Genomic DNA, 24,426 nt, shown 5'->3' on the forward strand with positions numbered 1-24,426 from the left:
AGCTACAGCCGGTTATTTTGGGGGACGCTACTCCCGCTGGCTGCAGCTCCCCACTGGGGCGAGCGCTGGGGCAGCCACTTCTCATTAAGATACCGAGTGAAAGCTGCGCACGAATCGCGGATCTCACGTTCCAGGCCGCGCCGTTCGCTGTGAGGGCCGGGCCGGCCCCGCCGCCCCTGCGGAGCGCACGCTGCGGGCAGCTAAGGGGCAGGGCTGTGCCGCTGCCTCCACCCCGCCGCGGCCGCCTCCCGCCGTGCCCGCCGCGGAGCGCGCCGGGAGCTGTAGTTCCACGGCCGCACGGCCCCGTTCCCCCGCTGCTTCCCCGAGGGGCGCGGCGGCTCCGCCAGACCCGCTCCGGCTTCTCGGCGGGCAGCGCTGCTCGCCCCGGCCGGGCATGCGGCCGCTGCTGCGGCGGCTCCTCCCCGCGCTGTGCTCGGCGGCGGCCCGAGCCCTGCTCGCCCGGCGGGCCGTGCCCATGGCGCTGCGGCCGGCGGCGGGAACGGAACGGGCCGGGGGCGATGCCCGGAGCGCGGCCTGCGCGGGCCCGGAGCACGGTGAGAGCCGGCGGGGCAGCGGTGCGGGCCGGGGGAGAGGGCAGGCGCTTGCGAGACCCCGCGCCCGCTGGGCGGACGCTGCGGCGTGCGGGGCGCGCTGGGGCGAAGGGGAAAACTTTTCAACCTAATCGTGGGCTCTTGCTGATAGGTCTCCCGCGCTTGCCTGCCTGCCCCGCTCAGTCCCTAGCCCTGCCGACAATGTATGCATCCAACCTGACTGAATACTGAATCTACCATTTTCCCCTTATGTTTTACTACTGCTCCTTTTGTTTTTAGTTCCTTGACTGTGTATCTGACTTGGTTGAATACTAACCCCACCATTTTTTGCATAAGAAACTTTATTATTATTCTTTTTTTTTAGTTCCTTAGCTATGAAAGTAGGAATCTGTAGTGCCAGCACTGGACAAAAATGCCTCAACACTAAGACCATCTACTTCTACAGCTCTCAGTTAAACTGTCTCTAAAGGATTCATTTGTTATTAAAAATATGAATAGAAAGCAGCGGATGAAAGCTCAGCAAGAGTCAAGGAGCTCTGACCCTCTTGCCATCAGGCAGATGGGGCGGAATGGAAAAAGATCCCTGCTCAGAGAGGTAGAAGAATCCCTTCCTGGCATCCCTTGCCTTCCCAGCTGCCCTTACAGAATAGGTACAAGGCTCTGGATCTCAAGGGTCAGGCAGAAAACAGTGGAGCAGAAGGTCTATCTGGAGGGTCTTCCAGACCAATGCAGTCAACCAGGCAGATCACAAATACAGGTATTAAGAAAAAAGTGTAGTTGTAGTGGGTGACTTGCTTCTGAGAGGAACTGAGGGTCCTATATGCCGATTGGACCCATTCCACAGGAAAGTCTGATGACTTCCTGTGGCCCAGTAAGGGACATTACCAAGAGACTCCCTGAACTAATTTGGCCCACTGGTAACTACTCACTGTTGGCTGTCCAGGTTGACAGTGACGAGGCTGATGAGAGAAGTACCAGGGTAATCAAACAGTACTTCAAGGCACTGGGTTCTCTGGTTGAAGGGACAGGAGTACAGGTGATGTTTTCCTCGATTCCTTTGGTAGCAGGGATGAATGCCTGAAGGAACAGGAAAACCCATGTGATCAACAAGTGGTTTAAAGATGGTGCCATCAGTGGAATTTGCATTTTTTTGATCATGGGGAGGTTTATATGGCACCAGGCCTGCTGGAGACAGATGGTGTTCACCTAACAGGCGCAAAAGTGTTCTAGACAATGAGTCGGCAGGGCTGATTGAGAGGGTTTGAAGGGCGAAGGGGATGAGACCAGGCTCACTAGGGACAAGCCTAAGGGCTGCATGCCACAGTTAGGGGCAAAATTGGTAGCCCAGCTGAAGTGCATCTACACCAGTGCACCCAGTATGGGTAACAAACAGAAGGAACTGGAGGCCGTCATGCAGCAGGAAAGCCATGACATAGTCGCCATCAGGGAAGCATGGCGGGGTGACTGTCATGACTGGAGTGCTGCAGTGGGTGGCTACAAGCTCTTCAGAGGGGACAGGTGAGGAAGGAGAGGCACTGGGGTGTCTCTGTACCTCAGGGAGTGTTTTGACTGCACAGAGCTTGAGGATAGTGATGATACAGTTGAGTGCCCAGGGCTGAGAATCAGGGCGAAGTCTGGTACGCCAGATATCCTGGTGGGAGTCTGTTACAGACCACCCAGCCAGGATGAAGAGGCAGATGGAGTATCCTGTAAGCAGCTGGATGATGTTTCACAATTGCCAGACTTTGTTCTTGTGGGAGACTTTAACCTGCCAGTGTCTGCTTGAAACCAAACACAGTGGAAAGGAGGCAGTTTAGGAGGTTCCTGGGGCATTTGGAAGATGACTTCCTGACACAGCTGGTGAGGGAGCCTACAGGGGCAGTGTCCCACTAGACCTGCTCTTTATGAACAGAGAAGGGCTGGTAGGAGATGTGATCAGAGGCTGCTTTGGGCAGAGTGACCACAATGTGATAAGAGTTTTCAATACTTGGTGAAGTAAGGAGGGGCACCAACAAAACCTCTACCCTGGACTTTCAGAGGGCAGATCTTGGCCTGTTCAGGACACTGATTTGTAGAGTCCCTTGGGAAACAGTTCTTGAAAACAAAGGGGCCCAGGAAGGCTGGACATACTTTAAGAAAGAAATCCTGAAGGCGCAGGAGCAGGCCATCCCTGTGTGCTGAAAGATGAGCCGGTAGGGAAGAAGACTAGCCTGTCTGAGCACAGAGCTTTCACAGGAACTCAAGGGGAAAAAAAGAGGGTATATCACCTTTGGAAAAAGGGGCAGGTGACTCAGAAGTGTTTAAGGATGTTGTTAGGTCATGTAGAGAGAAAATTACAGAGGTGAAAACTCAGAACTTAATTTGGCCACTTTTGTTAGGGAAAACAAAAAGTTTTTATAAATACATTCATAACAGAAGGGGGCCAAGGAAAACCTCCGTTCTTTGTTGGACATGGAGGGGAGTATAATCATCAAAGACGAGGAAAAGGCTGAGGTAATTAACACCTTCTTTGCCTCAGTTTTCAACAGTAAGACTTGTTATCCTCAGGACAGCTGGCCCCAGCTGAGCTGGTAGACAGGGAGGAGAAGCAGAATGGACCCCCTGTAATCCAGGAGGAAGTAGTTAGTGACATGCTTAACCACTTAGATGCTCACAAGTGTATGGAGCTGGGTGGGATCCATCCTAGGGTGATGAGGGAGCTGGCAAAAGAGCTTGTTAAGCTGCTGTCCATAATCCATCTATCATCAGTCATGGCTAACCAGGGAGGTCCCAGGTGATTGGAGGTTGGCCAGTGTGACACCCATCTACAAGAAATACTGGAAGGAGGATCTAGGGAACTACAGGTCTGGCAGTCTGACTACAGTGTCCAGCAAGGTTATAGAATAGATCATCTTGAGCATGATTATACAGCACATACAGGACAACCAAGGGATCAGACCCAGTCAGCACAGGTTTAGGAAAGGCAGATACTTCCTGACCAACCTGATCTCATTTTATGACCAGGTGACCCACCTGGTGGATGAGGAGAAGGCTGTGAATGTTGTCTACCTGGACTTCAGTAAAGCCTTTGACACCATCTCCCACAGCACACTCCTGGAAAAGTTGTCCGCACACAGCTTGGACAGGCACACTCTGCTGGGTTATGAACTGGCTGGATAGCCAGGCCCAGAGAGGGGTGGTGAATGGTGCTGCATCCAGTTAGCAGCCGGTCATTAGTGGTGTCCCCACGGATCAATTTGGGTCAAGTCCTCTTCAGTATTTTTATTGATAATCTAGATGAGGGGATCAAGTCTACCACTATCAAATTCACAGACAAGATCAAGCTGGGTTGGAGTGTTGATCTGCTGGAGGGTAGGAAGTGTCTGCAGAAGGACCTGGACAGGCTGGATTGATGGGCTGAATCCAATGATACGAGGTTCAGCAAGACCAAGTGCTGGGTCCTGCACTTTGGCCACAACAATCCCCTGCAGCACTCCGGGCTGGGGGCAGAGTGGCTGGAAAGTGGCCCAGCAGAAAAGGCCTGGATCAGCAATAGTGTGGCCAGCAGGACCAGGGCAGTGGTTGTCCCAATGTACTTGAACTGGTGAGGCCATGCCTTAGGTCCTGTGTCCAGTTCTGGGCCCCGCAATTCAGGAAGGACATTGAGGTGCTGGAGCATGTCCAGAGAAGGGCAATGGAGCTGGTGAAGAATCTGGAGCACAAGTCCTATGAGGAGCAGCTGAGGGAGCTGGGGGTGTTTAGTCTGGAGAAGAGGAGGCTCTAGTGGATCTTATCTCTCTGTACAACTACCTGGGAAGAGGCAGTAGCCAGCTGGGGGTTGGCCTCTTCTCCCAGGCAGCCAGCGACTGGACAAGAGGACACAGGCTTAAGGTGCACCAGGGGAGGTTTATGTGGGACATTAGGAAAAAATTATTCATGGAAATAGTGGTTGGATACTGGAATGGGCTGCCCAGAGAGGTGTTGGAGTCATGTCTCTGGTTCTGTTTAAGGAAAGACTGGACATGGCACTTAGTGCCATGGTCTTGTTGACAATGTGGTGTTCAGTCATAAGTTGGACTTCATGATCTCAGAGGTCTTTTCCAACCTAATTGATTCTGTGATAAACATATTAAACATATTGACATAAATGTAGTAAACAGGGAACAGTGCCTGAAGACCAAATCTCACTGTGATCTGTGATATTTATGTGTCAAATAATAGAAGATTATTCTATGTGAAACTATAATCTGAGTATGTAGAGAAGGCAGCTGGGATCAAAGTGCAATCAAATATGTTTTATCGCTCCTTGTTTTTGTGGTCTCTCCTTTATGAGCTAGGTGTATCATGATTTTTTTTTCCTGCTGGAACAGATGACAAATGCTGATGAAGATCAGCAGTCAGTTAACAAATACAAATAAGGGAATAATGTATACACCTACTCATATATGACATTCAGGCAAATATAATTAAGCATGCAATTAAGAAAAAAGAGTTTATCCTGTAGCAGCTTGATGGTCAAGGAGTTCCTATGGAAGCTCGTTTTGTTGATCTAGGTTTCAGATTATCAACATTATGTCAAGAATTTTGAAAAATCTTGTTTCCAGGTGGTTTTAGTGACTAGAATGCAATTCTTGAATTTTGTTGCTGATTTCTTTAATTAGTATTTCAAAAAAAGTGATCTAGTTTTTTTTGCTAGAGGCACAACCTGTAGAATTTAGACACAGTGCCTGCTCAGTTCAGTTTACTGAAGGTGCATTGTTAATTACTGTAGCTGTGCCTTTACTATTGTGAACAGGCAGCATTTTTCAGTGGCACAAGTATGTTGCTTTTTGAGCAGCCAGAGAAAAGGAAACCTGCAATCTGCAATATACACCCCTCAGATTTATGTGAGTCCTTGTCCTGTAGTTGATGCTACCTTAACAAACCCCTTTTTCTCCCAGCTGATTATGATTCTGTAGTGCTGAATTTTGAGGTTTTCTGCCCCAGCCTGACCTATTTGTTAGTTTCATGGGTCTCTGTCTTGTCCTTCACTTTGAGATCTCTTTGGATCTGGGGTTGTTGTTTTCTGTATGCTCATGGATCACCAGAAACAATCTCATTTGTGTAAGCTTTAATCTAAATGTGAAGAAATAATTTTATTATTGCTTTAGCATCTGTTTGTTATGCATAGTTCTTTAGTGTCTTCAGGGGGAACAAGTAACAAATCTAAATACTTTGTTTCCTTTGAATAGCCTTGGGGATAAAGTTAGGTGTCAGACTACAACCGCAGAGTGATTTATGGCTCCCTACTTTAGCCTGGAGTGAATTAGCATTTAATCAGGTTGTTCTTTTAATTATCTTCCCTAGCAAAAAGTGATATGTGTAAGAAACATTCCACAGGGTGATAATCACCCACACTGGGTTTGTAATAATCGATTTTATACGTGTGTAGCCTTGCATGCCACAAGAACATAGTAGGCTTTTGCTGCTGAATTTTCCTCTTAGGCCAGATTTGGGCTATCTGCACTGGTCATGAGAGGAGCTTTGAAAGTGTCTTGTCTGTAGTAATGAGCTGCCCTGGAATAAACTGCAATTCTGACATACAGCTCCTTCCACTACAGTAATCCTTTTGTGGAGTTGTCCCAAAAGGGTATTGCGGGGTGCTTGATTATATGCACATTGTTTGCTGCTAGAGAAGATTTTACTTATTCTTTTTTTTTAAAGGTATAACTTAATATGCCAGTATTAGAGTTTACTGATGCAGAAATGTGAAGTAGACATAAGGAAATGACTCATGCTCAGTTGGTACTCTTGGGGAAAAAGACCTTTTAAAAAACTTGTTAATGGAGATTTTTCTGTCCCTTCTAACTCAAAATATTCTGTGATTGTGGTATTACTCTGAGTTAGAGCTTCATGTATATCGTTGTACATGCAAGATGTATTTTGTTTCATATTGATTTCCTTCTTTAGCTTAAATACTTTAAGTCAGTTCTTAGAATGAGAAATTCAGATCATTGCTGTCTAAAATATGCTATACTGTGTGGGAGATGCAGGAATAGAGTAATCATCTCATTCCTGAATGATAGAGTCAGCTGAGAACCCTTTGTTACATGTGAAATGGTAGGATTCCCTTCCTGCTTCTTCATGGCTCATTTTCAGTGTGTTTACAGTGGAATTCATTTGCCATTGTTTGTCTGCACTGAATTTCATATGCCATTACTGTTATCTAAAATGAACTTTATGTGATGGCTGAAGGCTACTATTTTTTATGCTCATTTATCAGTATATTTTAAAATTTTTTTGCATTCAATTCCATTTACTTGGAAAGACCAAACAAAACCATAGTTTATTAGAAAGCTGAACTCTCTTTTTTTGCAATTTCATGTAAAATGTTAAGGTATTTTTACTGATCTCTTGACAAAGAAGAAGAACAAGATCCTTGCGGGGTTATATGTAAATATTTATTTGCTGATAATTAATTAAATGTTTACTTGGTATGTTGCTTATGTATAATGTCTCTTAGCTGTTTATATCAAAAACTAAGACCCAATGTGTTATTTTAAATATATTACAGATGGGCTGGAAAATGTACAGCAAAAGAAAATCTTTAAAGAGAATAAGGAAAAAACACTACAGAGAGAAGAGCCATGTGCTGCCGATTCAGTAGACTCTCTAATGGCAGAAATGCCATTTGTGGACACAGATATTGAAGAGGAATGTGCTAGTAAGTACATTAAACAGAAGTAATGTGAAAGCATAGACACATCATGCACTCAGTTCTTGGTCTTACCTGTTGGCACGGACACATGGGCCATGCACATGGAACAGTCTCCCTGCAAACAGGTTACAGTCCAGAGCCTCTCTTATTAGTATTCAGTCCTGCAAATACTTGAGCATATTAAAAATTCACCTTTATGTTACCCTGTGGAGCAATGAGTCACAGAATAAAGATGTTTCATGTATTAATTCACGTTAATGTATGTGAGCTTCTTGGGTCATGGGTTTTGTGAGCTGTCTTTCAATATTTGTATTCCCAGCATGGGGCTGGAAGTACACTTCTAATTGGACAGTGGATGTTTGCAGCCTGGTCAGCTTATGGGTATGTATCAGGTCATGTGGTGGGAGAGGGTCTGTAAAGGCTCAAGGAAATGAGCTAAGAGAAAAACAATTATGTGCAAAGGAAGAACTGAGGACATGCACATTTCTTACACTACATCAGAAGGTGTCTCTGGGAAAGGAGGAGGTAGAGAGCAGATCTGACTGGGATGACGTTTTCTTCTGGGCTGGCTTTGGTTCTTGTGCTATAGGTTGGTCAGTCTTAGTCTGCTACAACTTTTTCCTTTAATAATCCTATGTATTACTATGTTTTATATTTCAAAATGCAGAATGCATGAGATTTTTGAAGCTTAGTATTGGTCCTTAATATTTGCTCTACAGTCATGTCCATGTTCAGGTGTAGACAATTTGCAGGGCTGTTGTCCTGTTCCCTTAGTACGTTGGCTAAGGGAAGCTCAGTGGTTTGGAAGCCGTGTGTCTGTCTGTGTTAGCAGCTTATAAACCCTGCTTAGAGGTGTAGGCTGTTAGTTCAGGTGTGATACTTCACTTGTATGGCTGCATTAATTCAGGTCAGAGTTGGATCCCAGTCAGACAGTTCAGAGCATGGGCAGAGCAGGTGAGTGGGAAGACATGCTCCAGTCAGTTGACTGAAGTCCAGCTCCTGTTGGTGTGATATTAAGAGTATCTTTGTTTTAATATGTCTGTGTGCCGAAAGTAACTTTTTTTTTTTCTCTTCAGTGCATGCAACTTCTGAACTAAATAGTAAGAAGAAAAGAAAGCGGACTACTGGAAGGGATGTTGAAGAAGGCATTGAGAGAAAGAAGAAAAAGAATAAACAACATCAGCCAAATTATTTTGTTTCTCTTCCAATTACTAATCCAAAGGTGATATTCTTTATTATACTAATTTGGAATAACCAGAATTACTCCAACAGCTGCATGTGTTTATAAGAAGAACGGTGTTTGATATTATGGAAAACTATTTTATTTTTCAGGTATTTTTAAGAAACATTAGCAGCCTATTCAATGAGTAACTCTGTGTTATGTAACATTTTTGTGAACAAAATTGCTTTTCTAGAAAAGACTGGAGGAAAGATATACTTACATTTTTATTCAGTTTGTCAGTCTTATAGATTTCACTGAAAGTGGCTGAAATTTCCCCTCTATAGTGTTATAGTATTGCTTATTTTGTTGTTCACATAGCATAAAGAAGAGAGACATTCCTATTTAATTTAATAAGAAATTCTCTAGCTGTATTTTTAGCTTTCTTTATAGATACAATTTATATTTGGATTTGTTACTGTTTTAACTTGGCAGTTTGTAGTTTAGCATTTTCCAGTAAAATGGATCATCTTATTTAAAATTGAAACAACTGTTGTTTTAGTGAGATGTTGTTGAAATGGGTTCAGGAAGTGCAAAGAGCTCTTTAAGAAAAGGCATTTTCTTGCAGTTACAGGAGTTGTCTCATTGAAAATGATTTCTTACATGCTGCAGGTTATCTCTGGTACATCTTTGATATCTTTTTTGTCTGAAACAAGGAAAGTAGGTGCATTATGTTTAAAAAGTTGAACCCAGCAGTTTAACACCATTTGCAAATTTAGTTCAGGGGTTTTTTTTTATATCAGGAGCTATCTCAGATGAATTTTAACTCATCCTACGTCTGTGTTATCAATTCTCTGAAAATGTGAAAGAGAATACCAAATGAAAATAAACCAAAATAGGTTTGAAAATGACACTGCAGTCTTTGATTCTTCAAAACATAGTATGTCAAGAAGAGATTGTAAAGGTTGGTTTTATAAGATACAGGATAACCTGATACAAATATTGTAGGATCTCTTTTGTGACACCTTATTCTAAAATATCTTTTCTTCCAGTCTGTTCCATGATTTATCAAGTGCAAGAATAATGTAGGGGTTATATAATCTGGTAATTGAGAATTCCTGCTCATGATTGTTACTATGCCCAGGGGTTGGTTGGGAAGGTCTTAAGTATGCTTGGTTTTTTATATGTCATTTATTTAGTCATATCATTTACAGAGGTAAAGAAACAACTGTTTAAATTAAATCTCAGAGCATTTGGGAATTCCAGGACTTTGCTAGAAAGTTTTGTTTATACTTACCTTAGAGGTGGAGTTGTTTTGAAAGTAGAAAATACACATTAGAATCTGTGTAGGCAATATTAGCCAACATTTAGACACCTGGTTTCTTGATATCCAGAGTGAATCTGGTAATTGCTGGTAGTATTTCAGTTGGTAGTGAGAGACTTTTATTTTTTTGAAGATCTGATTTTATTCCAGTGAAGTATTTTAAGCATTAATACTCTTTCTTTGTATTTTATGTAGTAACTTAAGCTTTACACAGAGGAAATTTTGTAATAAAGGATATTTCTGAAACATTTAATCAACTGTTCCTCTTGGAAAATGAACAGTTTCCTTGTTTTCATTTTAATTGTTTGGAATCGTCAGAAATGAAAAATGTTGTTCCATTAAGTTTGAATTTATACAGACTTTGCATTATTACTTGTGCAAAGAGAGTTAAATGGATTATGATCATTGTATCCTTTTCTGTTTGTTTGGGGTTTTGGTTTTTTTTTAAGTTATGATTTACATGATGTGTTATCACTTGGTAGGTTAGCCATTCAGGGTTCTCCAGTCTTGACTATAAGTACTATTGATCTGTTAAATCTTTAAAGCTTTGTATTTACTTCCTAGTAGTATCTTTGCAATAAGCAAAACTGTTTTTCTGTTACTCTTCAGAATGATGTATTTCAAGTAATGGGACAGGAGATCTTGAAATCAGTAGTTGAGGCCTTTTTTTTTGAGTGTTTTTTTAAAAATTCAGAGGGAGGAATTTTAAGTGTGATCTGCCTTGAAACAGTTTTTTTAATTAAGTTAGGACATCTCAAGTAAAAATCAATAGCATGATAGCATTTGAAATGTAAAATAATACTTTGTAAGATGATGTAAATAACAGGTTAAATAGCAATTTAAAGTTTTTATTTATGTGGTGGGTCATATCTTGTTGTACAGTGTTGGAAGAGTCCTATTTTGCTTAATTGATAGTACACTCAAATGTTAATTGCACTGTAGATTTATTGGAGGAAACAGAACAAATCCAAAGTTGTGATACGCATTGTGATGGCACACCTGTTCAACAGCTGTTGTGTTACATTTTGATCACATAACTTCAGGAAAAACATCTTAAAAACAAATTTCTGAGATTTAGAAAAAAAAAAACTTACTTGAAAATGTTTTTTTTTCTTTCCAAATAATGTTGATTGTGTAGAGCATTGTCATTCAGCCAGAAAGAGAGAACGTGCTCAGCCTTCTTTTTATTTTACCTGTATCCAAAAGGCAGGCTTTTTCATACTTTCTTGGTGGATTCAGCAATAACTTTTCTCTGGAACTGCTAACTGGTTGTCTTTGGACTTAACCCTGTTCCGATGCCATGTTATTTGTTAGGTTTTTAGCTTGGCTTCCTCATGGAGTTTTTACAGCTGTGAGCCTGTCCATTGAGGTTTTTTGGGTCTTGAACCCGCTGTGGGTTTTCAACCTGTTGTCCAGTTTTGGACAGAAAAATCGACATCTCAGAGGTATTAATTTCCTACTCTTTTTGTGCCATTGGTGCTCGCATAAAAGAGCGAGCCATGAAAGAACATGAAAGAACTACATAGGGGTGCGGGGATGTGGGGTTTTGGCTGCTAAACTAAATGCTGAGTAATAATGATCTCTTTCAGAGCTAGGTTGGTTTTTACAGCTATGATAACACAGTCCAGCATCTGTCTTCTGTACTGTGAAGGGCTTGTACATTTACATTTATATTTTTTCCTTTGCCAGCTCAACAGGTGCAAATTAAATTTAGAAGCAATAGTTGAAAATGGAATAAAATTGTAATTAGTATGACAGTTATTTAATTTTTGAGTTTTGTTTCTTTTTTTTTGCTTTAGCTTATTAAATAATTATTCAGTCAATACATTGTAATTAGCGGGGATCACGTTTACCAGTTTTTTGCTTAAATATGGGTTAAATTTCTCCTGTATCGGAGACAATGAAACTGTTATTTATCCAGGATAAGGTCAATTCTGACATATGAAGGAAGATAGTCTTATTACAGCATGATTTATGATAAAATGTTGGTGGAATTTTCTTCATATGTCCTACGCTACTTAAGACACTTGTGGTTTTGTAAACACCATATCACCTTTTCTGGCAAGTAGCTCTTACCTTCCCTCCTCCTCCCTTCCTAGAATTGGTCCCTTTAAGTTATAATTTAGTTATGTTTATATGACACTACTAGATATCTATGGCTCATTAGGTAAAACTTCTGCATGGCAAAACTCATTTTAAGAAATTCAGTCAGAAAAATACTGAACACTCCCATTAGATTGTGGGTTTTTTTCCGGGAAATTTATGTGTTCCTTATGATTAAAAGAGCTACCAAAATCTATCAATGCTTTTTTTATACCTAAGAGCTACTTTGTGCTTATCTTACAAAAGTAAAATCTGTACAGTACATTTGTGAAGTATTCACCACTGAATTTCAAATAAGTAAACTACAAAAAAATGAGATTGACGTTTTCAACATGCTTCTTTTAGACTTTATACACCAAAGATGATTTGTCTGTAATGTCTTTGCTCACTGTGCTTTAAGAAGTAATTAATTTTGTCAGATGGTCAAGTTTATTGGATTTGATTTAATTTTCACTAACATACTCAAAAACTGTTGCAGGTTTTTGGTGTTTTGTTTTATAAATGCTACAATACAACTAGCATAATGTCAAGCACAGTAAACATTTTGGATACAATTTATAGAGCATGTATAACCATATAAATAATTTTCAATGAAGAAAATGTAATTCCAGTATTTTTAAAGAGTAAAACTGATGAAGTTAGAGCTGTATATATGTTGTAAGGAAATTTGTCTAAATACGTTTGAAGGGAGTAGATAAATTATATCTGTCTACTGGACAATATAATCAGAATTGCAAATCAGATATCTCTACAAATTATTTACTGAATATTCTGGTTTTGTGTGTGCCCAGTCCTGCAAAGATCAGTGTTACAGCGTGGATACTGCAACACGCATATCAATCAACGAGGCCCGTGGAAAAGAAATAGATATGGACCGATTCTTGACAGATGTTTCAGAGAGATGTTTATTTCTCCAGCCACATGGCCGGGGCTCTGCTGAGGAACTGCTCAATCAGGGGACCCGAGGGTCCTTGCCCGTGCAGGGGAACACAAAACAACCCATGGGGAACAAGGCTGACCAGGGGCAGGGAAACCCCGTGTCTCCCGCTCAGGACCACATGGCAGGGGGGAAGGGACCCCGACATTTCACCCATTTAGTTTTAACAAAAAGAGATTTAAAACTTAACATTGAAAACAACTGGATAAACATAACCAGAATAGTTTCAAAACAAAACAAGCCACCCACCTGAGTCTTTAAATGTCCAAACACATTCTCTGGAACATCTTAAGGCTGACAGAAGGGAGACAGGATTCTCCGAGCATGCTTTGTGGGGAAACTGAGGCAGGAGAGGGTTTATTCTATTTGTACCTGTTGGAACTCTAAACAACAATAGTTAATTTCTTCCCCTCTTCATCCCCCACTCGGCATTGGAAAGGGATTTTTTGGGGAAACAATTGGTAAAGGCATGGTTTTGTGAGGGAAACCATGGGTGAACAAACGGATTGGGAATACACTGGGGGTAACAGGACATAGGGTAGAAGGGAAAGGTGGGATTAGAAAAGGGAGACGGTAGGGGGGGTTTATAATGGAGATATTGTCTAACATGACTACGATTTTTAGCATATATACTGCCTTTTACAGAAACACCATCAGGCCCAGTGACCTCCACTGCTTGTAACCCTTTTCTACCTTGCACAATTTTGAACCCTACTACTTCTCTCTCGTAAACTTGGGATGTATTTTTCAGGGTTATTCTTTTTAATAGCAGTTCTATGAACGAATATGTTTTCTTGGTTGTCACATCTTGTTATAAAACCATATTTTTGTTTAACATTATACCATTTTACTATTCCTAAAACCTTAGCTAGGATGACTTTTTCCTTTTTCCGAGTGGCTGCTGTTTTCTGTCTCGCTGTGTTTTTGCCTTCTCTTTCGCTCACTCCCATGTTGGAATTGCCAGGGTTGTCAGTGCTTCCGGGGCCGTCGGGGCTGCTCGTGCCTGCGCGCTCTTCCCGGGGTCGCATTTGGGGCCGCACGGGCTGGGCCGGGCCACGCCGCTCAGCTCCCCGTGCACCGCTGCCTCTGCTCCCAGCTGCGCTGCCGCTGCCTGGGTCCGCACCCACGTCTTGGCCGGGCCCCCAAGCGATGACCCCCCCACGCCATGCTCCAGCGCGCGTCTCGGCTGAGCACGGTTCCGCTCCACTGCCGCCAGCCGCCGCCCGCGCACCGCCCTTCTCTGTTGGGCGTTCACAGGGCTCGCTCCACCACGCGCTGCACGGGGCTGGGCGGGCACCGCCGGGTTGCACCGCTGCTGACACTGCAGCTCGTGTCACTCTGCCCGCGCGCGGGAATTACCTCGCTGCTGCTCGGAGAGGGCTCGGTCCACGTGGCCTGGGTCGCACGGTCCCTGAGGCAGTTTTAACTTTGCAAGGACACAGCTGACATTGCTCAACAGTCCCGTAATAAAATAATATTCACAAAAATATTCTTCCATCGGCATATATTTTGACTCAGAAATTAACTGTGTCCAAATGGTCTTCCAAAAGTCTTTGGTAAGAATCAAATCCCAAGAAACGTATAAAAAGTTCTTAAACAACCATGCCAGGAAGTGTTTCAGTTCCTTTTGAGCTTGAATTAAGCTAAAATTTACAAATCGTTGTTCAAGAATCTTTTCAAGTTTAAGATAAATGTCCATATGCGGCTCGGAGAGCCAAGTCTTTCCACGGTTCCTCCATAGTTTAGAGATGGAACAGCAAAACAAAAACAAGAGGAGAAAGCCAGAGTTTACTCACAAATCAGTCACTGTCCTTAGGGATCGGGGATCGTTCTACTCATATTACCACCATTTGTTACAGTGAGGATACTGCAACACGAGTATCAACGAGGCCCGTGGAAAAGAAATTTATATGGACCAATTCTTGCTAGATGTTTCAGAGATGTTTATTTCTCCAGCCGCATGGCCGGGGCTCTGCCGAGGAACTGAGGCAGTCACGGACCCGAGGGTCCTTCTGCCCGTGCAGAGAAACACAAAACAACCAATGGGAACGAGGCTGAGCAGGGGCAGGGAAACCCCGTGCCTCCCCCCAGGGCCCCTCTCCCAGGACCACATGGCAGGGGGGAAGGGACCCCGACAGATCAGTTTTTCCAGTCACTTCTCTGTGCATAGCAAGATAAAAATTGAGCAGAGTGGGCAGAGAAATTCCTTGAAGAGGCCTTTTATTGGTATTACTGGCAGTGTAAAACTGGATGATCTTAATCTGCTTCAGGAGTTTATGATCCTTATGGAAAGAAACTCCCATTAAGATGTGATGGGGAGTGTCCAGTGATTTATTAATCACTCCATTTGTACCCAGTTTGGGTTCACTCGGGTTAATTAGCACAGCTTTGTCAGAGGATAAAACTTTTTTCTGCTAGAATGGTTTTTACATAAACGTTTGTTTTTAGTTTGTGTGCTTTCTTGTTCATTTGCATGATGGGATACAGTAATTTTTGTAGCAGCTAACTGTTGTTTCTGTGTCTTTCTTCCCAGATTACTGGCAGTATTCAGGCTGTCCAAGATGCAATAATACAAAAGGATCAAAGGCTTTCCAAAGCAATGGTTCGCTCTGGCTCATTACATGTCACCATGTTAGTGATGCATTTATCCAGTGAAGAGGAAATTAGCATGTAGGTATTTAGTGTAAATTAATTATATACTAGTATTTTTCTTTGATGTGTTCATAAAAAGACTAAAAGGGTTAACTGACACTTTTTTATGCAATGCACAGCCCTAATTTACTAGGGTTACTGAACGTTTAACTCATGTTGTTTTTAAAATGCTGATCTTACTATTAGCCATTTTCATAACTTCTGGTATGTCATAAGCTCTGAACAAAGTATGTGTTTTTCCCTTGCATTTTTCCTACTGTGTGCTGAACTTGCATGCACAGATCTTGTGTTTGCTAAAGTAATTCTTTTAAAACAATGTTTTGATATAGAGGACAGAGGAATTAAAAATCTGTTAAAGTGCAGATTGCTCGTAAGAAGGTGAGAATCCAAGATAGAATGTAGAAACCATTTGGTAGTCAAGGGCATGCTTCTAACAAGTAGAAGCATTTGGGCTGAAAGCATTTGACACACCTAAAAATAATGAATGATCAGTATATCTAAATCAGTTACCTTGTTTTTACACACTTGTTTTCTTTGAATGCTATATCCTTGAGACCGCTATACTCCTCCCTGTCCTGTGAAGATACAAATCTGTCAGCATCTTCATCTCCAACAGTCTGATCTCAGGGGAGAGAAACAGCGAGGAACAGAGAATAAAAAAGCAAGCAAAGGGGGTACTAGATCTGGTAGATTCCCTCCCCTCTCCATGTGCCTTTAGTTTCCTGGAGTAAGCACAGAACTTTCTTCCTGCCTGGTTGATGAGCAAACTCTGATAGCACCTGTAAATTGGTGAGAACAACCACCAGCTGTTTATGTAAGACTTTTTTTGAAAGGGTTTGAAGTACGAACTTTTAAAAAAGGGAACGTGGGGTGATACCTCAAAGCATATGTGCCTCCTCATGAGTATTTTTTAAGGAGTCCAAAACTGCGTACCAAAACAAATATTCTTAAATTCAGAATATTCTGCTACTCTATGAGCCCCTTCTCAGCTATCACTGTCTGAATGCCACCTAAGCACTGACTTACAGAGTTCTTCTCTGCCTCTCCCAGCAGAACTCTACAGTCCAGCCACTCAGGACTGTCCTCTAGGCAGCAGCAGCTTCCTCAGAGATTCACCCCTTCCCTGGCCAGATGCCTCCTGTAGGCTTCTAGCTCAGCTATCCTCAGGTATTCTAGATTGCATGTTCTTTTAAATGGCTTTAAAAAAAAATTCATAATGGATTTTTTTTGTTTAATCTTTTGGGAGAACTCGAAGAGTAAAATGCTGAATTTTTCTTTTTCTTGCTTCACCAATTTTTAATGGAAAGAAACCAAGATCCAGGCTGGCAAAAGAACCTCTGTGTAATATAGGGGGAGAGTAATCTCTCAAACAAAGTGCAGCTAGTCAACTGGGTATCTGAGGTTGCACAGATCCTTAGGTTTGGATCCATTAAGTTACTTCGATATCTACAGTTTTTCAACTGTGTTTGCACAATAGTGCCTCTGTCTATACAGAAATGAAATGTGTTGAATGCTATTTGAAGTCAAATGCGTGATAAGAATGTGCTAAACATAACATTCAATTCAGCACAAAGCCCTTTGTGTGGTATTTTAGTACATACAGCTTTCACCCTGAAAATGGAAGATCTGTATTCTAGGCCACTCTTTCTAAGGAAATCCAGACCTGAAATTCCCATGCAAGTTTTCTAACTGATTGACTGTCGTCTAGCCTTCATGAACACACTATACATGTCTTTTTGTAGGACTGTATGAAATCAAGAATGTGAGATTTTGAAACTAGAAAGAAAGCCAGCAATCAAAGAGTCATGGCAGCACTCCCTTCAAGCCAAGAAGTTCTACTTTATGCTAACTGTATGCATAGTCATGGGATCAGGTGCTAGAAATCAGGATGCCTGCCTTTGCAGTAAATGCCTTGTTATGAGATTATAGTGTCAAGTTTTTCTTTCTAGTTTTCTGTCAAAGACTCTGTGAATCTCACCTTTTCATTACAAATAACAGAACTGAAAGAATTGAGCTTGGCTTTTTTTGTGATACTGCTTTTTCTAAAAGGTAATCAAAATTAAAACTCAGAAATTTCTAAAAAGAAACTTCATGAATTTTAAGTGCTACAATATTTACTTTACAGCAATATAGAAAGAAAAGTCACTGCTTCTATAATTCTAGCTTGTATTCACTTAGAATATGCTGTTTAATTATTTTTTTTAATTTCCTTTTTCCACTTTAGATCAAAGTGCTTGTAAACTTTTTGGGTATCTCTGTGGATTAGTGGCACTGAGTGTAATTTCTAGTTGGCGTTTTAAATACTGTTTGGTATGGAATAACAAAAAAATGCCACTGTTGTGGTTTTTGCTGTTGACTTCAGTGGAAATGTTTGTCCTTGTGCATTATTCTTACAAAGCAATTGTTAGACATTATAAAGTGATGGATAGAATACAAAAGACAAGATAGCTAGAGTGAGATGACAACTATTTTTCTACATATTGTAGTGTTTGCAAGATTATATATAAAAGAAAAAGTAGAACTAAATCTTCGATGCTACAGTGCTAAACTGAAAGCACACTGCACTGTGTGGATTGACCTTTCATAGAACTCATCGGGTAGACTTGGGCTGGTCAGTGAGTTCTGCAGCAGACCCTACAGTATGGAAATATAAATCTGTTCAGCTGAGGAACAGAGCTTTCCATGACTTTCTGTGGACTAACTCTCATATATAAAAAATACAGAGATAGATTTTAGAGACATGCATTAATCACTACTTTAAAGCCCTCTGCAAGCTTTAACTTAATTTGACGCAGTGTATTTGAAATATCTGTACTTGTTTTGGACCAATTTTTAGGTTCATGTTAATAAAAAATACATATAAATAAATAAATAAATCTATGCCTGCTTAAATGTGAGGTAATCTGACAGGTAGAACCAGTATTAGATCGTGTTTCTGAAAGGTCTTGAAGTACACCACATAGGGAAGACACAGGAACAGGCTTGTCCAACAGTGATAAGAGGGTAGGTAAGTGACAGAGACTATGCTTAAAGTAAAATGTCTTTGCCGAGGAACAAGTAAGGGCATTGTTGTTTATGGTTTTAAAGGATCTAAAGTACTTCTAGCTTATAGATTAAACCCTTCTAAAAAGACCACAGGAGAGCTCTAGCAATGAAGGATATTTTGTCATGTAATCAACCTTCACGTGTTTCTTAACTTTGCCGAGGTTCCAGTTAATGCATAGTTCACATCAAGAGTCCACTTTGTTAAACACAATGGAAATGTGTAGAGATTCTTGTAATTGTATAGGCTTCAGTGAAATCATTTAACCTGCTGTAGAAATCATGGTGATTGCTTTCATTCAGCTAGAACAGAAAAAGTAAAAATGCCTCTTTTCAGCGTTTTTACTGCCATCTAGCGTTTGTAAAGTCTGCATCGGTTTGGGGAAAATAGTAAATTCAGGTTTGTTGAATAGAATTAAAACCGTGACATGTGAGACATCTTTTAGAAAACAATAGGAATGTTTATGTGGTTTTTGTTTAGCATTTGAATCAATTTAAGTGCAGGTCAAAACAATTATTTGATGTAATTGTACATACACTTGATGTGGCTAATTAAGATGATTATTAAAAGGTTACCAGGCTTGTAGCCTGTTATTGCAGTTATTGTGTACATGCCTCTTAGCTCTTACAGAAAGTAGGCGTAAATTGAGATAGTACCTCTTTTAATAACAGTTCTCCATAAGCTTAGTTGTAATTTCCATAAATTTTATCATCATATATGTAATGTCACTTACATCTGTTTATAATTTAACTAACACTCAATGAAGCAGAATCTTAGTTCAATTGACCTATCAGGAGAAGAAAAAAGTTAATTAATTTAAGAATGAAAAACTAAATACTTCTGAGTAATCATCTTATTTAAATGGAATGCACAAAGTAATAGGGACACTGTCATCTTAGTATCTGGATACCTTGAGGACTGAGATAAACTCTTTGAGGAATTGCACCTGCTGATAAATCTGCCTTATTGTTTGTATGATTTTACAGTACAGCATATGAACCACTTTACCTTTATAAAAAGGTGGTGGTAATAATAACAACAACAACTGTATTGATAGGAATTAGTGCAAAAGTACCATAGTAGGTAATAAATTGATACTAAAAAACCTTTGTTACATTTATTGATATAATGATTAATAGCAGTATTAACAGCAGAAATATATTTGACATTGATATTTTCTTTCCTCTTGACAGAGCAGTTGGTGCTCTTTCAGACAGCAAGGTTTTTGTAGACAATCTCCTGAAAGGAAAAAGAGTGGATTTATCTTTTCAAGGAATTGATCACTTCAGAAATCAAGTTGGATTTGTGAATTTGGCAGAAAATGATCATACAACACTACTTAAAGAAATAGCAGGTACAACTTGTCAATCTAGTTTAAGTGTTTTAAAGACTTCTTGACAAACTAAATGAGAATGGAGCACAAAGATAAGTTGGTGCTAATTTAGTCAATATTAATTTACCTTTAACAACTGTAAATGCTACATAATTAATTTCCTAGCCTACTCTGCATAGTTCAAAAGGATGTTAATGAATTACAGACAGTACTGTTCTCTGATAACTTTTTATTTAGTATATGTAAAAATCATAGTGCAAATTTGTAAATGGGATATAAAGACTTCATGCTACCTTGTTTTGGTCCTATTTTTTATCTGTCTATGAGTCTATACTTAAAGTATGTTGTTTACAGATATTTAATACAAATTCTCAAAGAACAGTACTGTCTGTAATTCACTGGTGTCCTTTAAAACTATCCCGGCAATTCCAACTATTCCTTGGAAAGACTCTTTAAAAGAGTTTTTCAGTATTGATGAATTATCTTTTGTGCTCTGAGGAATGTGAGGTCACACCATTTTTTAATAGCGCAATAACCCATATAGGACATTCTGCAGAGTCGCAAAGACTGCTACTATCATGCTACCTCTTTGCAGTCCAGTACAGAGGGAAAAATTGAAAAGGTTTTTATTAATACAGTGTTTCCTTTAGCAATTAAATAGTTTCATTTCTGAAGTGCAGCTGGTTTGACCTTTTACAAAAACCTCAGTTTAATTTATTAAGGAATCACTGTTTTGCTACTTCAAGATTATGTATGGCTTCTGCTATGTTCTAAGGTGAATTTTGATTGCATGTGTTATTTTGTGTTGGACATGAATGAAGGAGAAATACTGATAACACAGGCAATAGAAAACAGATGAAGTTAAATTAGCTTCTAAATGGTAGGACACCATTTAGTTCCATAAATAATACAGAAAATTTTTTGATAATAATAACATCTGCATGTGGTCATTGCATGTCTGCTAATACCAGTGTAAATGTAGGTTTGCCAGAGACAAAAGTCCAGGAAAAGCACAGCTAATGTGAATCTTCTGTTTGTTCTGATTTGCTAGTTACTTCCCAAAAATCCACTAAAAGACATTAGCATAATTTAATTATCTACCAGGAGTAATGCTAAACTGTTCTGACAGAGGTTTGAGGAGTATTTTAATAACTCTTTGTCAAAACCTTTTTAGAAATCATGTGCTTACAGTGACATATACACTTACAGGACTTTTTAGAAAACTCTTTTTCTTATGCTTTCCTACACCACAGAATATTTGAAGGACTGTTGTGGTTTAGTCCCAGCTGGCAGCTCAGCCCCACACAGCCACTCGCTTACTCTTTGCTGGCCATTTTGGGGAGAGAATCGGAAGAGTAAAAGTGACAAAACTCGTGGGTTGACATAAAGACAGTTTAATAGGGAAAGCGAAAGCCATGCACTCAAGTAGAGCAAAACAAGGAGTTCATTCACCACTTCCCATGGGCAGGCACATACTCAGCTGTCTCCAGGAAAGCAGGGCTCCATCAAGCCTAAGAGTGACTTGGGAAGACAAATGCCATCCTCCCTCCTTCTTCTTTCCCCAGCTCTATATATGCTGAGGATGACACCATACACCATACGGTATGGAATATCTCTGTGCTCACATGGGGTTAGCTGTCCTGGCTGTCCCCTCCCAGCTCCTTGTGCACCTCCTGCTTTCTTGCTGGAGGGGTGGGCTGAGAAGCAGGAAAAGCCTTGGCTCTGTGCGAGCACTGCTCAGGAGTAACTAAAACATACCTGAACTATCAACCCTCTGTTCAGCACAAGTCCAAAAAATAACCCTATACTAGCTACGATGAAGAAAATTACCCCAGCCAAAACCAGCACAAGTACTAACTGAATTTGGAAAAGGTAATGAATTGCTTCGTTTTGATCTTTATTTTGATAACTATATTGTAAATGCTGCTTGAAGCTGATAAAAGTGGATAAGTGAATCCTGGTTTTTACCTGCAGGATTTGCAGATTTTGATTTTATGGATTAATGATGCATGTTATGGTCTGACCATGAGAGGGAGCTTGTATTTCATGAACAGAAAAATTACTCTTCTGTTTATACATACAAATATTTCATTTGCTTTTGGTCCTTTGTTTTTAAGAAATGTTGATTTGTTGGCTTAAATATTTTAATAGTTAAGACTGCAGTGTAGTACGACAGTCAGGTTGACACACAGTACAACTAACTTACTAATTTTCTTTAACTTTAGTTGTGTATAAATGACATTTCGTCTAATCTCTCTGAATTGATTTCCTAACAGTCCACACTAGAGAGAGAGAGAGAAATGGAAAGTGAGTTATACTGCCCATCTTCTTCTCTAGATACATTACAGCTTTACTCAAGCATAAACTTACATTGCCACCATACCAAAGCAATCTGACTCCTTTCTGCAGCCACATGGTGAATTCAGCTGTGGTAAAATTAACGTTTTTACCTTTGCCAGCTAATTTTTAGCCTGTTCAGTTTGCCCATGCAGTTTACTGTATAGCTACATAACTGTTGGCATGAAAGATGGGAGCAGTGGCAGGCACTGGGCTGGAGAGGAACAGTCTATTTTGACAAGGACGATAGTTTATGTGCTTCTTTAAAGATTGTGAAACCACACATTTAGTATCCATTTGAGGGTGAATTACATTGCCCTCACTTCAGATAGCCTAGGGAAATAGTTTAATTCAGTTAATTTAGTTCACTTTAGTTACAGATGGCTGAAGCTACGATAAATGAATTTTGCCTCTTGTCAGCTGCTCTTAGGTCATTTCAGATGATGAAAAAATTGGAAACTCAAAGGTATTGTAATTTTCCATTAGAACAACTGATTTGTACAAAGCGAGCAAAAAGGTGATAGTCCAAATTGCTGCTGTTTAGTTAGGTGGGACTGGAAGTATGATTCTCTGAAATCATACTGAAAACAAGGGCAGCAAATGCTTTTAGATCTTAATCTACATTCTTTCTATTCTGATAAATAGCTCATTAAAATGAAGCAATATGCTTATTGTGGTTTAAAAGAAGGTACTCTCACCCACTTCTTTTTGTGATCATAACAAATTTATGGGAAGTATTAGAATGGATTGAAGCCAGTAAAAGAAGCAAGTTTTATTAGGAAGTTCTACTTACGCTTCTATTTCAGTTTTGGACTTTGCCTTCACATTGTCACTGTCTTGTAAGACTTACCATATGTACTGATGTATGTGCACAAAGTAGGGATTGCTTGGCCCAGCTGCTCCATGGATCCTACTTTATGAACGAACTCACCTTTCTTCTGTATGTGTATGTGGTGATGGAGAGAAACAGAACAACCTGCACATACTCCTGATGAGTGCTTGAAATAACAGTATGGCTTGCTGATACATGGCAGTGGTTTGGGACAGTGACAGCTCACTGTAGAAAAGCCTAACTAATACATAACCAAGGAGCAGTGGAGGAACTATTGGGAAATTGGCTTGACTCTGGCTTACCTTTTGGCCCATCGCTTAAAAAACCCTAAGAACTCAAGAATTTTAATGTGGCTTAACATGGCAGTTCTAATTTTAAGTTGTCTATGCTCAGCTATTCTTCATTTCCAAGCGTAAAGTAAAAAAAAAAAATTCAATAAAAAGCCAGAATACTTTCTAAATTATAAACCTTTTAATTGAAGGAACGTGGTTTTGAGACAAGCAGAAATTAATAGTCTGGAAGTAAACATACATACATAGCAGGTTTCTGTATCTAATGAAATCTTGGGAAAGAAGATGACCATTTGTATTACGGAATATGGCTCCATATGCAATTTTACTATCAATTGTTCTATATTGATGTAGCTGTTGAATTTTTGATCTTTTCCCATGTAAAGTGGCTCTGAGTAAGCTTCATATATCACATTTCCATTCTAATTATGGGGAGAGAGTTGTCTAATGGATTCAGCTGCATCCAATGTAAGAGGCAGATGACATTCAGTAATTTTGACATTATAAAATGAGGTACAAAATGGTATTACAGAGTACTTCAAACTGCATGAAAGGCAGTCTGAAAGCTGTCCAAAAATTTGTTCCAGGAAGTCATTGAGCTTGTAAAAATAGCTTTAACATTTCTAGGGTATACTTTGAAGCTGCAAACATCAGTCAGCCTGAGGCTAATAAAGGAAAACATAGATTTCGTTTGATTTTTCAGTCTAAGTAGTAATGATAATGTCTGGAGGAAAAATGGAGGATACTCATTTGTCAAGACCCTTGGGCATCATCTGTCTATTTTTCTCATCACTGGCCTCTAAATTTCTTTCAGTTTAGGCAATCCCCATCATAAACTTTAACTTTTATGTATCTGCCAGTTGACAAATCCACTTTTATGCTATCTCATAAGCCAAGAACTTTCTCTTGCCCACAGCATCCATGCGTCCTTCCCAGTTTCCGTTAAATCCCTTCTTGTAGCCACTTCTTCAAAGAGCTTCATGGATTTTAATAGCATTACATTATCTTGTAACTTTACTGTGCTCTCAGGAAAACATCTGTCTTTATTTCTTTTTTTCCCCTCCACTTACTCAGATTTCTTTCTATTTTCATTTGTTTTGAAGAAGGAAACAGTGTTAATTATGTTCGTAAGTTACCTTACCCAGTAAAATGTCACTCTTTCTGTGCATGTCCAATTCTGCAAAACTGG

At 40.1% G+C, this 24,426-nt stretch overlaps 1 protein-coding gene across 4 annotated transcripts in view; it reads left to right on the plus strand.

The window, feature by feature from the left end:
* The first annotated feature begins 273 nt into the window (after window positions 1-273).
* The window catches only part of AKAP7 (A-kinase anchoring protein 7), an 85,710-nt gene continuing 61,557 nt past the window's right edge, over window positions 274-24,426 (plus strand). For 3 of the 4 annotated variants that reach the window (XR_006014119.1, XM_042016589.1, XM_042016591.1), the window contains exons 1-5: window positions 278-554; window positions 7,084-7,233; window positions 8,304-8,449; window positions 15,284-15,420; window positions 19,639-19,799. Coding sequence is in view for 3 of the 4 variants with exons in the window: in XM_042016589.1 (XP_041872523.1) it covers window positions 395-554; window positions 7,084-7,233; window positions 8,304-8,449; window positions 15,284-15,420; window positions 19,639-19,799 (754 nt within the window). In the remaining variant the exon portion in view is untranslated. Of the gene's footprint in view, window positions 555-7,083; window positions 7,234-8,303; window positions 8,450-15,283; window positions 15,421-19,638; window positions 19,800-24,426 lie in introns of all 4 variants that reach the window. The other variant, XM_042016592.1, reaches the window with a different exon arrangement.

This window comes from Corvus kubaryi, unplaced genomic scaffold (genome assembly GCF_017639235.1).
Source record: "Corvus kubaryi isolate FWS band 111438036 unplaced genomic scaffold, C.kubaryi_AGA036_p1.0 split3-73, whole genome shotgun sequence".
NCBI lineage: Eukaryota > Metazoa > Chordata > Aves > Passeriformes > Corvidae > Corvus > Corvus kubaryi.